The 15,841-nt window shown below is 36.0% G+C and overlaps 1 protein-coding gene across 2 annotated transcripts in view; it reads left to right on the top strand.

Moving 5' to 3' along the window:
- DAW1 (Transducin/WD40 repeat-like superfamily protein) overlaps positions 1–15,841 on the top strand; it is a 308,544-nt gene that overhangs the window by 239,886 nt on the left and 52,817 nt on the right. For both annotated transcript variants that reach the window (XM_089830229.1, XM_089830230.1), the window contains one exon: positions 222–343. In XM_089830229.1, coding sequence (XP_089686355.1) covers positions 222–343 — 122 coding nt within the window. The remainder of the gene's footprint in view (positions 1–221; positions 344–15,841) is intronic.

Here is a 15,841-nt window from a genome sequence, read left to right as displayed (position 1 = left end):
CATCTTATCCTAGTGAGCACATTTACACTGTCTTTCCTGACATATTTGAAAGTTGTTCAGATATTGCTTGAGTGATCCCTGATATATTATAGTTATTTTCTTCTTAGTATTATATAGGCATAAGCTTCTCTAGAAATAGGTACTGCTATTACAAAAGCATGTAGATAACAATGGATTTATTTAAGTATCAAAAAACTGATGACTGTTATTGAAAAATACAGGTAAGAAAAAGTCTAAAGATGGCCAGTCAACCAGCACACCAATTGAGGAAAATGAAAAAGATGTCAATAGGGTTCGAACTGTCACGGAGATTTATTCTGCTTATGGTCACCCCCAAATAAGGGTAAGCTTTTCTAAATTAGCACTTTTCCTGTGAACTAAATTTACGTAAGGAATGTCTACTTTTCCTAAGAACTACATTCACCTAAGGAATGTGTATGTGTAAGGTCGTTAAATAAAGATCACTTATATTTATATATAGTCAAGAGGTATTGGATTTTTCAGGGATATGATTCTACTATGATGGACAAATTCCAAATTTTCATGCAATCAGCAGAATGATTTGAGATAATTGTCCAATAACTTGTACGTAATAATGATTTGCTCGTATCTCTGTTATGTGTGCCATCAGAATATCTATGCCCTATTCTAAATATGTTAAATACCTACAATAGCATTGATGTTTTAGGGGAAAAATAAATATTGAGATGTGCTTGAGACTTTGAGTAGTCCTAGAATGGATTACAGTTAAACCAAAAAGCCAGTTTGAGCATGGCTAAAGCATGCTGAAGTAGCTCATAAAAGGGGAAATAGGGATTTTGGTTTCTAAAAGGAAACAAGCTTTGATAAACTTTTCTCAATACATATAAGTTAATCAAACTTTATGTGGTTAACACAATGGCATCACACAGAAAACATTCACAGATTCACTTTTTCCCCTATTATTTCTGTATTTGAATTGATATAAGGTCAGGCTTTTTATAAAATTCTTGATGAGCATTTCGGTTATATCTATACATATCTTTTCAGTTATTTTTTGTGTCATTCTATTGTTTGTTTCTTTTGGTGGGTACCCAGGGGGTGGCAGAGACTTAGCAACCCAGTACAATTTGTTAGGTATAATTTGTTAAGTATAATTTGTTTTTACTTTTTAGGCCTCTTTCTATAAGATGATTATCAGTTAATCCTCAATGCAGCATCATGTATAAGTCATCTTTCTTCTAGTAATCAAATTTGTCAAAGTGGTCTCATTCGTGGTCTTTCAAAGATAACAATTCTAAAAGAAAGATGAGGCTTGAAACTGTGAAAAAAAAGGAGATAGCAGTATGCTTGGGTGAACTCATAATTCCTTTAGCCATACCCAAGTGGGTATGGAGGAAATTTCAGTCAACGAATCACAATGTCATCAACAGGAATTTGACATCAGATAAATCATCAAACAAAAATGATCAATTTCTTGAGAGTTGAATGGTACGAATAAAAATTGAAAAAGACATTAGATTGAATGTGTGAACTAGCATGAAGTCAACTCTTCATCTCATTATTTGGACATGAATGCCAGTATACAAATACAAATGGAAATATAGTAAATTATGAAATCCAAGTGCACTTTCAAGGTTGCCAAACCAGCACAAATCGACACACTTGAAGTGCCAAATCAAAAAAGACGAGATAGAGTTTCTCCATTTGCTCATTTGGCATACTTTTGTAGTTGTCAAACCATTGGTAATCTATGCCTAAGCGATGACAAGTTGGCAAGTAGAATGAGAAATTTATCATTGATATTTTGTAATTGTCGTCCAGAGACAACTTTTTCTTCTGGGGGGGATGATGTCGTCGGTAGAAATTGTGTTAGCCGACGAAGTGATTGTCGTCGGTGTTTCTGTAGCCGATGGGGTGATTGTCGTCGGTGTTTTTGTAGCCGACGAGTAAATAGTTTGTAGCGGACATAATGTTTGTGGCCGACGGACTCCTTCGGGAACGTTCGGCGAATAGTATTTATATCCCGTCTGGGATCATTGTAATTCATCATCTATCATTCATCATTCATCTTATCTTATGAAGCATAATGTAATGTTCTGGCGTATGCGAATAATCTAAGGAATTCTGCTGTTCATGTTCCATTGTTTGTATGCGTTCATTTATTTTACCTGTACGATAAACAATGGAAGAATAGGTGGGATTTTTCAGGCTGACGATGCATTTTATTAAAAACCCTTCAAAATGGGGCTTTTTTTATTAGCAATTACATAAAATAAAATTCTTTTTAATATCTAAATTGGTTTGTGACTTGCATTTTATAATTTCAGCTCATTCTAAGTTGATTTGATCATAGTTTTTAATGTTCTAATGAAAATTGGCTTTTCTCTAGTCTATTTTCATGTTACTTTATTGAAAACCATAGTTATATATTAAGATTAATTTTGTGAGACACTTAAAAGCATTAAAGGTGAGGTTTTTATCACTCATTGCATATCATCCACATGTATATGATCTCTTAAAACCCACTTCCATTAAAATCTAAGTCCTCAATGCATAAAGGTGGGCTTTTCATATGCAATAACACATTTTATTTAAAAATATATCGTTTAACATGTGCTAGTCAGGTTTTTATGTTCTTTTTGTGTATATAAGTCTTATTATTATAAATCTTTGATGACTTAAATGCTTTATAAGTGAGGAATTTGAACCCAATAACACATGTTATTGCATTCCAAAAGTCCACTACCATGTACTTTAACTTGAATTATAACTTAAATGCACAATGGTGGGGAATTTGAACCTAATAGCCCATGCTTTTGAACTTGCATGTGTTATTGCATTCCTAAATTCCATCTATACTTCTCCTACTGAGGTGTTTTGACTAGTAAATGCATGTGGTGGTGTTTTATAACCTAAAAGCACATGTTATTGCATTGTAAAAACCTATCTTTAAAGACTCAAAGGAAGAAGGGAATTTTTAGCACCAAAAAGCATATGTTTTTTCCTTTGAAAAGAACATTATGTTTTCACCTTATTGTTTTCTTTTAAGAAGCACAATGGTGGCAATTTTGAGATGAAAGCACATGCTTTCTATACCAAAAAGCTTGTTCATGAATACTATAACATGCTTTTAAGTTTATGAGACCTACAACACATGTAATTACATTCTAAAAACTACTCTTTACTCTCTCTGAGCTGTGTTTTTCATCAAAAAGCCAAGGATGGTGATTTTTTTTCTCAAAAGTACACATTTTTTACTTGCAAAAACTTGTTTTTGCCCTTTCTTCTTGAATGTTTGAAGTTGGATGGTGATTTGGGGCAGCATATGCATGTGTTTTGGAGTCGAAAAACCACGTTTTTCTCCTTACACTTGGGCATTTTGGCAGCATAATCAAGGGCGGCAATTTTTATTGCAAAAGAAAATTGTTTTGCATTCCAAACAGCCCACTTACGACACTTTTTTGCCCAAGATCAGCCCATTTTTGGCCATTCTCTTTCACCAAATCCAAATGGTTGCTATCAATGGTGAGTTCTTTGGCATTACGTATCATTTGCAGCTTGTTTATCATTCTTTTCAAGTTGTTTTTAATGTCCTATATGCTATTTTTAATAGCACACTGCATTTGTTTTAGTGAATACCATTGCTATTTTTGTGCATTTTAATTCTTCAACTGCCCACACTTGGCAAAAAATGAATCTTGACTGTACAATGCATTCATTTTTAGAGGATGAATCTTGACTTGAAAATCTTCTTGGATTTATTTTAGATTTTGGATGAGAAATTTATTTTAGGTGTGGTTCTGTGTTTGCTCCTTCCATGAGGGCTGCTTCTCCTTCACGTGGTTTTGTGTATGTCTTAGCTCCTTCCTCTTCACGTGACGACTGGTTTTGGTTCTTGGTTGTTGCTTCCATGTGGGATCATCTATTTTTGCTGCGATTTTCCTCCTAGTTTGATCTGCGTCTCCCGACTTCCATCCCTTTTTGCCTTAGCGGTGCTTCTCAAGGGCTCTTGGTTTTTAGCTTTGCATGTGATCTTAGCAGACCACTAGCTATTTATTGTTGTTCTTGCTGGTTCTAGACGATGGTTGATATTGGTGATTCATGCTCTTCGCAAGGTCAACAACCTCTGACTTATCAGTGACTCTGTGATAGGATTTCCAAGCTTGAGATAGATAACCAACAGCTAAAAGAGAAAGTTATCTCTTTAACTGATACTATCTCAGAACTCAAAACTACTTCAAGCTCCAATTCATCTCAAATTCAATGTTTTGCTAATACTTTCACCTTTGAGACTATAGGTTTACAAACACATAGTCAATCCATTATCGAGCAACTTGATGGGCTAGATACAATTAAAGAGCAACAATCAGTAATTGCAGCGAAGCATTCTTCCTTGATCTCTGAAACCGAACAGAAAGTGAAATCATGGACCTCTCTCTACAATAACACAGCTGATACTACACCTTTAGCTAGTCTTGACAAGATGGTTTAGGGGAAGATTGAGGATGAGCGGGTGAGGCGGGCTCATGAGCTAAATCCATGGGTTCACAGTCTCCCTCCCACTTCTAACCCTCTCTGCTAGACGCTCTTTCCTTTGTGATCAGCTTGGTCTCTTCAACATCATACTGGATAAATGTTGGATTGGCCATGGTGACGTCCTGTTCATACGGTTTTTCACACTGACAGATAGGCTCTGTGCTCTTAGAGCTAAGATGAAGTTGTTCTCTCTCCCTTTTAAGATTTTCCTGGATGAAGAGCTCACAAAGGCTCGGGTTGTCGAGTTGAAACATGCTCATGGTATTGTGGTGGAGGCTAGACAGGCTGGTAAATGGGCAGTTATTAGGAATCTCAAAGCAATTATTTGGGATTCCCCACCCAATGGATGGGAAGTGAAACAGGCCCCCAAGGCCAAATGATGATCTTGCTAGCAGTCAAACAAGAGGGAGACCACTTGCTCTCTTCTTGTTAACTGTTGGAATGGTAATGGTTCTTTGTGGTCATTATCCGATCTTTTACATGATGCAGTGGGGCTTGTTGATATACTTGTCATCACTGAGACCCATGAGAATCCTGTGCATCCTCTTGTGGGGTTTTTAGGTTATTTGTGGTTATCTGTTTGTAGAGAAGAGGTTTGTGCTTCTAGTGGGGTCCGTGGGTCTAGTGGCATTGCCTATTTGATTAGAGATGCTCTTTTCAACTGTACTTTGATTGTCCACTCTGATACGTTTTCCAAATTCATGTGGGTATGTATTGACCATAAGAGTCACCGTCAAAGAAATTTCTTTATTGTTGTTTGTTATTTCCCGCCAGCTTACTCTCATTATGCGATTTATGGTACTTAGGATGGAGACCCTTTTGTTGAAATCATGCTCAGTGATTTCAATGCGAGGACCAGAGAACTCTAGACTCCACTTTATGACCGATTTCATGCTATGATCGCTATCTTCTGTAGCTTTGTGAGTCCTCTAGGCTTGTGATCTTTAACGGCCTTTGTAGCTTTCCTAGATCTGAGCTCTTTACTTGTTGGCGTCATTGTGGAGGTGCTAGGATTGTTGACTATGCCCTCACCTCTCCCTCCTTCATCCCCTTCATCTACAACTTCACCATCTTACGCCTTCCTCTTGCAAACCATGCTCTCCTTAATATTTGTATTCACATTTCTCCTCATTTATCGCATCCTCTTTAGTTGCCTCTTCTCTTTCCTTTTGTTGCTCGTTCCCCCGCTTGCTTCCACTTTCTCGATGGTGACAGTGAGGTCTTTTCCCCTCACCTTTCAAGACTCCTTAATCCTATGTGCTTTATTGATTCTTGTGAGGCCTCCTCCATGTTTGATTTGCTTGCAACAGCTATGTGAAAGTCTATCATCCTTTCCATACCTCACCGTCTTTCACTCTCCTTCTGCAACAAACGTCATAATACATGCCCTATAAACCAATGGTTTGATGTTGACTACAACACTTTTTATTGCTTAGTTTATTCCGCTTTCGAGACTCAGTCTCCCAATTTTACTCACCTTCGGTTATCTTACCTCCATTTTCTTTGATGTAAGAAATGATCCTTTACCGCATCCCAATGTAAATCCCTTTGCTCCACGTTGATCCATAATCCCAACTTTTTTGGTGCACCCTTTTGCCCCATTCTTCCCCTTTATCCTTCATTCTTGACTTTCGCTCCCTAACATCTCACACCACGGCTCTTTATAAGATTCCTAGGCAGCCTTTTATCCATCCCATTCTGCCTCCTTTCTATCACTTGTTCACCCCCTCCTATGTTTATGAGGTCATTAGATCCATGAGATGCAGCAAAGCAATGGATGAGTAGGGGTTCTAGGCTAGACTCTTCAAGTTTGGTGCCTCGGTTCTGGGCCCCTATCTCTCTATACTCTTTAATAGAGTGGTTTGTATTGATTTTTTAGATTTCTTGGTCTAGGCATCTAATTTATCCAATCCTCAAAATCAGTCATGCCTCTAACCCTAGGAATTACAAAACCATTATGATCAAGCACACGTTTGCCAAACTATATGCTACAACCCCCAACGCTATGTTATCTAAAGAGCTTGATAGGAAAGGGTGTAGTGCTAGAGGGCAGCATGGTTTCCGGGCTGACTATCAGACCATGGATTATATTTTCATTTTACATACTATTATTGAGGAGGCTAGACAGAGATTGGAGAAAGTTTACTGCTACTTTGTTGATTTTTGCAAGGCTTTTGATTTTGTTCCTAGAATGGCTTTATTTTAGAGGCTTCAGGAGATTGGGATTTTGGAGACGTTGCTTACTGCTATCATGAGATTATACAAAACTATGGTGGGTAGATTCAGGACTCCTGAGGGATTCTTTGTTCCAATCCATAGCACTATTGTGGTTAACAAGGCTTCCCTCTCTCCCCCATTTTGTTCAGTTTGTGCATTGATGAGCTTGAGGACTTCCTTCTCAAGTCCTCACTCCCAAATGACGGTTGCTACTTACACCAGGTTTTGATCTCCATTCTTCTTTTTGTAGATGATGTTTTTTTTGCTTCTTCCCTAGAGAGTTTACAGAGGCTTCTTGATGGTTTGGCTTCCTTTTTTGATTAGCGATAGCTTGTAGTTAACCTAGGTAAGACTCGGGTTATGATCTTTAACTGCTTAAAGACATCTCATCTTCACTTCTTTTTTCAGGGACACGAGATTGAGATCACTTCTTATATGTATGTTGGAGTGAAGTTTTTTGGACCTCGCTTCAGTATGAAACTGATGATACAGTCCAGAGTTAGTAAGGGTATGGGTTCTCTTGCTATGCTTGAGAAACAGTGTTTGAGACACCATTTTCAAGATACCTCGTCCAAGTTATCCCTCTTGGACTCCCTTGTTCGGCCTATCGTTCTGTATGGCTTGGTGGTTTGGGGGCCTTCTCTCCTTGGTTCTGATTGGGCTTCGATTGAGCGGTTTTAGACATTGTTTTTATGACGCATCATTAGATGTCACAAGTTCACTTCTCATAGTATTATTTTGGCTGAGTTTGGTACTCATCCCTTCAGTCTTGCAGTCATCTTTGATTTGATTTGGTGCTCCTACCTAGCGTATTGCTCTTCTGTTGCTACTGTGAGTTATGATACTAGTTCTTGAGCTCTTTGTTGGTATGCACTGGCATCTGCTTTATTGAACTCGATTGGGATTGGTATTGACCATCTCCCTCCCTATCAATTCTCATTGAATGCCCTTGCTCATCTCCTCCCCTCACGGCAAGAGTTAAATGAACACGTTAAACTAGATATTTATAGACAATACATTATCACTACTGGGACTAACCCTCGTAGTGGCTTATGCCTGAGGATAACCTTCTATGCGGAGAACTTTTTGGAAATCAGTGATGGGATTATTGTTCATCCTAGTCACCTGTCTCGATGGTGGTGTCATGCCTTGCATATCTCTCTAGAGTCTTTCAGAGTTGGTTCTCATCGTCTTCGAGCTCAGACCAATCATCATATTGATAGCGAAGAACAGATCTCTAAGTTGTGTACTTTAGCTAAGGTCGAGATGGAGACTCACTTTATTTTTCGTTGCCCTATCTTCTATGAGATCAAAGGAAGATTTTATTATCTATTATGAGACTATTATTCTCTTTCAGCTTTCTTCAGTTATAGTGACTAGTGGTCTCTCATGCTCTATCTTTAGGAGACCACCCTACTCTGTGATAGTACTTTGTAGTCACTATTTCCTCACCAGCATACCTCTGATCAGCTCATTACTGCCTTTTTCACACCCTTATCTCCTTTGTGGGGTGTGAAAAGGCTATCTAGTTCTACTAGTCATACTGGCCATTCCAGGTCTATCAGACCCCACAGAGACGGTCTCTAATGTCAGTAACACTCCATGAGCTCGTAGAGACAATTCAGGGTTCATGTTCATCTGCAGTCTTATCCTTTTGTGACTACTTTCTTTTTGCCAAGAAAGGGCTCATAGTCTTTGTCTTGGCCTCTCTCTGTGTTTTTTTTGTTGTTTGCTCTTTCTCGGAAACCATTTGGTGCTTCTACTATTGTTAGTTGTCTTGTTGTAAACTTTCGGTCCCAAAAGTCTTTTGTGGTCTTTTGTTGGACATTAATATTATTATCTTATCTTATCTTCCTTTACTCTTTGTGGAAAAGAGGTAATATTTCTTGTGATTTTCATACGGCTAAATTGTCTATATTTTTTGTTTTTTTTTTGCAAATCTCTTTATTTTATTTTCAAATTTGCATTTGTTTTGTATATGATATGTGCTCTTTTTATCTTCCTTCTCATTTTTCCAAGTTGCATATGCAAATGCTTCATCTTGCTTGCATATGCAATCAAGATTAAAAAGCTCGTTCTTGAATGAAACTACCAAGGAAAGAAAGCTCATTTTGCAACATGCTTTTGAACTCGAAAGTTCACATTCACATTTGCACACACTTCATCTATGCTTGTTATATCGATGCCTCATGACTTAAAACTCATGATGGTGGTTGCTTGTACACTTTCTTATGATGAAAACATAATATATCATTATAAGTAGATGTTATGCTGCCCATTTTCCATCATTCTTCACATATAAAGCTTGCTTCCTGCACATATTATTACCCTCCGAAAACCATTTTTGGGGCTTTTCCATCTTGTAAGCACAGGTTTTGAGCTCAAATGCATAACATTCATTGTCTCAAAAGTTTCCATCCTTTCTGTGTATGCAATGCTCCCATAAAATCCCATTTTTGAGTTTTCCCCTTATTTAAAGGGTTGGTTTTACCTTAATTCCTTCATCCTTCATTTATTAAAAGTCCTCCAATCATGCATGCAAAGAAGAAAAAATGGTCAATCAATACTGAATGCAACAATCAAAGATGCATATTCATATTCTGGTTCGAGATGCTTCCGCCAAACTTAAGAACATCATTCATAAGCATTATTTTAGCAACATGAAGACCAAAAAGGATGATGTAATAGAAGTTGTGTCCTGTCAAGCACTTAGAATATTGTTATCATGTATTTGTAAATTGTATTTGACAGATTACTTGTAATACAAAAGCAAGATGTAATTGCATGTGATAGTATCACATATGAATTCATAACATGTAATTAGGTTACAAGTGCATTATGTGTGCAACTTTGACTAGTCAAAGTTAGTTAGAAGTTTGCTAGAGACTAAGTCAAGGTTTCTAAGGGTTTCCCTTCTTTCTCCGCCTCTCTCTCCACTCTTTTTCAATGTAAAGAAGGGAGCTATTGTAACTGATCATCTTTTGGCAATGCAAGAAAATTTTGTCAATTTGTATATCCACTCTAAGACTTTGTGCTTAGATGTAAATCTGAATGGATATCAATAAGAGAGGCAGGTTGTTTTGAGACTTTGGGCCAATCCAACTATTATGTGATGTCATTGAGTTTCAATGCTTTCAGTCAAGAGGTGTTTGAATTCAATTGTGCAGACTTTGAGCTGCCTATTCTATTCAGAGGAAATTTGAACTTTTGAAGACTTTGTGTTGCAGGAGGACAATTTATTAGAGCTGGTAGTGGTTGTAATTGCTTAGAAATGGAGACTTTGGGCTTCAATTGTAGGTAATTTGAGAGTATCCAATACGAGATTTTGTGTCTTACTAATTATTCTACTTGAATCCTCATTCAAGACAAAAGTAGGAGACTTTGGGTTCTTGTATTTGTTTTACAAAATATATAAGTAAACTGTTTCTTTGGTGTTGTTCTTATGTCAACCCCAAAGCCACTGGTATTATCATAGCAATAGGTCATTTTCGTTAACTTTGAAAGTTTTAGTTGCTTGCAAATCATTCCTGAAAAAAGAGAAATTGATTAAGAGAACCACCCTTTTTATAATTTCCATTCAAGTTTCTACCGGACCCACCTACGGTTAGAAGGGAGCCTCCCTATTTCTGAGAGGAGAGAAATCTCATGAAAAGTTGTCTAAAGTCACAATTTTGTAAGTTGTGGTCAATGACTACAATAAAATAAACTAACATTTTTGGTGACTCCATTAGGGACACAAAACACATGCGAGAACCTCACGCTTTCATTTGAAGCATACTTGGTAGAGTCTACACCATCCCCCCTGGGTTCCCTCCAGTTGTTGTGGACTTGCAACCCTGCTTGATGAAGTAGGAACCGTGGAATGCTACAGTAGTGTTCCCTTCGTTAGTTCTTTTGATATTATAGAAAGGGATAGGTGGCTGCTACTTGTTAGATATCAAGTAAGGGCCAATCTAAACCCATCTCTTATCTCTCGACCTATCTCTTATGCATCACTCAACAATGTCCTTCTTCATTGTAAATATTCATTGTAATTTATTTCTTGTAGTTGTTCCAAGCTTTTACCAAGGACATGTAAATGGTTAAAGGTCTTTGGGGAAATATTTTTGGTTCGTTAAATCTAGGTCTACCTCTACATGCTCTTCCTGATGGCTCGCAGAAGAATTTCCCAAAGTTCTTTGGTGATGGACAACATCTAGATGAACATATTGCTTGTTTTTACATTACATGCATTATTCTTCATTTTGAACATAGCGACATATATGTGAGGTTGTTTGTGGAAACTCTCTAAGGCGTGGTTGCAAACTAGTTTTATCATTTATCACCATAGACTATTACAAGTTGTGCTACTCTCATAGCCAAGCTCGAAGAAAGGTTCAAGATTCTTGAAGATGCCCGTGCACTATAAAGAAAGCATCTCATGTGCCTATGCATCAATTTGCTTCTTTTTCCAACAAAGTGACACGAAGAGTTTCAATTGTTGCTCAACCTACAACTGAAAATTTGAAGTGTTTCTTTGTCAATGCTCGAATTTTCGAAGTCAGTTTCCTACTAAGAAGAGCAGCCCGAGCTACTCTTGCAGTTGCATAAACATTGGCTATTCAAATTGAAGATGTTCTTATTCTTGTCAGGAAGATAAAAATCAAAGGAGGTGGGTTTGAAGAAAGTTGTCTTTCTTCTAATCATTTTCTTCCATCACAAGGATGGATCCTTTGATGCAGAGGTTAGCAAATGAGTTGCTTTCCCTCAAAAAGAAAATAGCTCAAGGTGTGCTTTTTGTTCCTCATAAAGAGGTACCAAGAACACCTCTTCCAACTATTGCTCGTAGTCATGCTGCTATGAATCAATGTAAGTTAGCTTCATCAACAAAAAAGCTTACTATTGAGGCACCATCTGCAAAGGCAATGGTAAAACATCTTGTATCTAAAGCTAATGATCTTGCTATTGACTTCTAGAAAGCAAACATAGTTGACGATACTCAGTTCTACAATCTCAGAAGGTCAGTGATGAAAAGATGAAGGAAAAAATGAATTCCAGTGCTCAAGCATGTTATAAAAGTCGACATGCAAGCAAGTCGTAATCAAACTAAAAATGATGTATTTGTGTCTCAAGGTCATGAACTTGAATATACTTTGCATAAATTTTGTACCCCAAAGCTTGAGAAAGAACTTCTCATAAATAATCAAGGCTTTCCCAATACTAGTGTTTGTCAACATGTTGAGGTATGCGGTACAATTGTATCTTCATCTAAACCACATGAGAGAAGTCTTTGCAATCATCTTGAGGTTATCGTGCTTGATGAGGATCTTATCATGAACATCATAGGGGGGTTTTGTTCAATACTGAAGACTATTCTTTTATTTCTGAAATTTGTAACCAACATGATGCAAAAAAAACTGATGAGCTAACCCATTCTAATCAACCCGAGGCGCCAGTGATTGATGAGTCAATCAAGCAACTTGCAGTTGGCAAGAAAAGTCCGAAATTTGTTCAATCAAGGGGATGTCCAATAACACATTTGGCTCGGTTGGAGGTCAATGGAAAGCTAAGATTCCATACATACCTAAACATGAAGGTTGAAGAAGCCAAAGAACCATGTTTGGTTTAGCAAGAGCAGTTTGAATTTATGGACCTATCTTGGAGCAATAGTATATACGATTCATCTAAAAAATGTGAATTTGTTCATCTCTTCCAAGAGGTATTACATTATTTCTCCAATTGTTCGTGTTCCATCGATACAAAGTTGTCTATGAACATGCAAGGTACTGTAAGCTGCTGAAAAATGGTAGCTATTTTGTTGAACCAATAAATGGTTTCACTTGAAAACTCGCATTGTTGGCTAGTTTTAATTAGCTAGGTTCTTCTTCTTTTTTAATAAGTGCATTTGCACATGTATGTTTTATTTTAACTAGATATTTTCCCTTTCTTCTTGAATGTTTGAAGTTTAACAGAGATTTGGGGAAACATATGCATGTGTTTTGACCTCTAAAAACAATGTTTTCCTCCCTACACTCGAGTGTTTTGGCTGCATACTCAAGACAACAATTTTATTGCAAAAAATTGTTTTAACTTCGAAACAACCTGTTTAGGGCACGTTTTTTGTCCAAAAATAGACCATTTTTGTCTATTTTCTACCACCAAATCTAAAGGTTTTCTATCAAAGGTAAGTTCTTTGACACCACGTATAATTTGCAACTTGTTTATCATTCTCTTCAAGTTGTTTTTAATGCCCTAAACACTATTTTAATCATCATTGCACGTTCCCTTTGTTTTAGTCAATACGATTGCTATTATTGTGCATTTTACTTCTCCAGCTTCCTACACTCGGTGAGAAATTAATCTTGACTCTAATATGCATTAATTTTTAGAGGATTGAGTTTTGAAATCTATAGAAGTCTCTTTACTTCAGTCTTTTCTAAATCTGAAAATCTTCTTGGATTTATTTCAGATTTTGAATAAGAGATTTGAAGAGACTTCTTTTACTTTTTGTGGAAAAGAGGTAAGATTTCTTGTGATTTTCATAGGGCTGAGTTGTATACATTTTTGTTCTTTTTGTTTTTGCAAATCTCTTCATTTTATTTTTCAAGTTTGCATTTGTTTTTTATATGATATGGGCTGTTTCTATCTTTTGTCTTATTTCTCTAAGTTGCATATACAAGTGCTTCATCTTGCTTGTATATGCAATCAAGATTAAAAATCTCATTCTTGAATGAAACTGCTAAAGAAAGAAAGCTCGTTTTGCAGCAGGCTTTTGCATTTGAAAATCCCACCTTCACACTTGCACACTCTTCATCCACACTTGTTAATTTGCATGATAGTGGTTGCTTGCACAATTGCTTATAATGAAAACACAATAATTCATTAAAATTAGATGTTATGTTGTCCATTTTCTATGCATTCTTCACACATAAAATATTCTGTGTCACATGTTATTACCCTCCGAAAACCCATTTTTTTGTATTTTCCCATCACATAAGCACACATTTTGTGCTCAAACAAATATGTCTATTCGTTGTCCCAAAAGTTTCCAGCCATCTTCCATGTGCAATGCTCCCATAAAATCTGATTGAGTTTTTCCCTCATTTAAAATGTTTTCTTTATGTTAACTTCTCCATCTTTCATTTCTTAAAAGTCGTCCAATCATGCATGCAAAGAAGAAAGAGGGACACAAAGCAAGAATGACGCATATTGGAGCCTACAAGGAGGTGAAAGAATAAATACAAGTATAGAATAATTTTAGGATAAAAGTTGACAATGAACAGTCAACAAAACAATCAAAGATGCATATTCATATTCTAGTTTGAGAAGTTCCATTAAACCTAAGAAAATCATTCATAAAGTATTCCTTTAGCAGCATGAAGACTAAAAAAGATGATTTAATAGTTGTGTCTTGTTAGTCACATAGGCTATTTTCATCAAGTATTTGCTATTTATAATTGATAGATGACTAGTAATGGAAAAACAAGATGTAATTGCATGTTTATAGTATCAGGTGCAATATTGTAACATGTAATCAAGTTGCATGTGCATTAGGCATGGAACTTTGAATAAGTCAAAGTTAGTTATATTGTCCTGTATTTTGTCACCACAAAATGTAGGTAATAGTACGAAACTTTTCAACTTAGTTTCGTATTTCTCTAAATTTAGCTCATTAATTAATTAGTTAGTATTGATCAATCAATCGATCCCAATTGATATAATGAATCATTTTATTAAAGGGTTTCGTCAAGTCTTTTTAGTTTTTTTGTTTGTTTAGTCTATGCTTGATTTTTTAAGCTTTCAACGTCTTTTTCTCGTTTTTGAGTGTGTTTGTTAGCTTTTGGTCATTTGGTTTTGCTCAATTTATTGCTTTCGATTTTCCCTTAGTTTCGGTTTATCTTAGGGCTTAATTGGAGTTGACAATCAAAAGATATGACTATTTTAGAGCCCAAAAAGTGGACTTTCCAAGTGCAACTGCACGAATTGAAAATATTATGTAATATTTTGAAGTTGACATTAACTTTTTGAAAAATATAACGTAAATTCACTTTATGTTATGTTTTTAAGTTACTTTATCCTTTTAATTTTTCACTTAAAGTAACTATAATGCACTTTATGCTATATTTTTAAGTTGGGCTGCTTCTTAATTTTTCACTTAAGTGACTACATTATCTATATACTTTGATTTAATTTTTCAATTTTATTTCAAACATCTTAGTAAATATTTCTTTTTGAATAATATTTGCACATTATATATTTATCAAAATAGTGTAAATATTATTTATGACCCATTTAAGTAATATTTCTTCAAAAATTAAATTGAAATGTGCTTAATTCATCACTTAAGTTGTGTTAACATGTCTACAAGCATATTTACATCAAAATATGCAATTGTCTCTAGAAACCACAATTTTGAACAAAAGGGCGATTTAAAAATACATAAAGCATGTAAATACATGTGTTTTAAAATATGCAACGACTCCCAAAAGGTGAGACATGCATATTTAAATGTTTTTAAAACATATAGTGGCCCCCAAAAGGTGTGATTTTGCACTACAGGTCATTTGTGAACAAATTTTAAAATATGCATACGCACTCAAAAGGTGTGATTTGCATTTGGTCTTCTGTTACATGTCTTTGAAATATGTAATGCACCCCAAAAAGTGTGATTTTGCACTAAGGATCATTTGTGAGCATATTTTGAAATGTGTAATCTTCCTCAAAAGGTGTTGATGGAAAGTTATTCTGAGTTTACGTCTGGACACCATTGGGAAGGTTTTCAAAGTGTCAAGACTCCATAATGTGTCAATCAACAAGGAGAATTCACAACAACTGGAACGAGAAAAAGCTTGATCACATTAAGTTTTCAAATAACAATGGAGAATTCCTCAAAGAGAGTCAAAGGCTATCAAAAGACACAATAACATGGTTATCAAGGTGAATGCAGAGGTACAAAATATAGGAACTCTCGATCCTATGATCAGGATTGCATCAAGTACAAGACCCTTCAGAACGATCCTTAGGATTGTTTCAATTCTCTTCTGTCTTTCTTTTTCTTCTTCCATGTTTGTAATTGAAGAGGATGTATTACATGGAAATGTGTAATTATTTGTAATACAATTTACAT

The sequence above is a fragment of the Cupressus sempervirens genome, chromosome 5, assembly GCF_028749045.1.
Source record: "Cupressus sempervirens isolate cs-2001-9-10 chromosome 5, ASM2874904v1, whole genome shotgun sequence".
In the NCBI taxonomy this organism is placed as follows: domain Eukaryota; kingdom Viridiplantae; phylum Streptophyta; class Pinopsida; order Cupressales; family Cupressaceae; genus Cupressus; species Cupressus sempervirens.
Note: the sequence above shows the minus strand (reverse complement) of the source record. Positions and strands in the feature narration are given on the sequence as shown.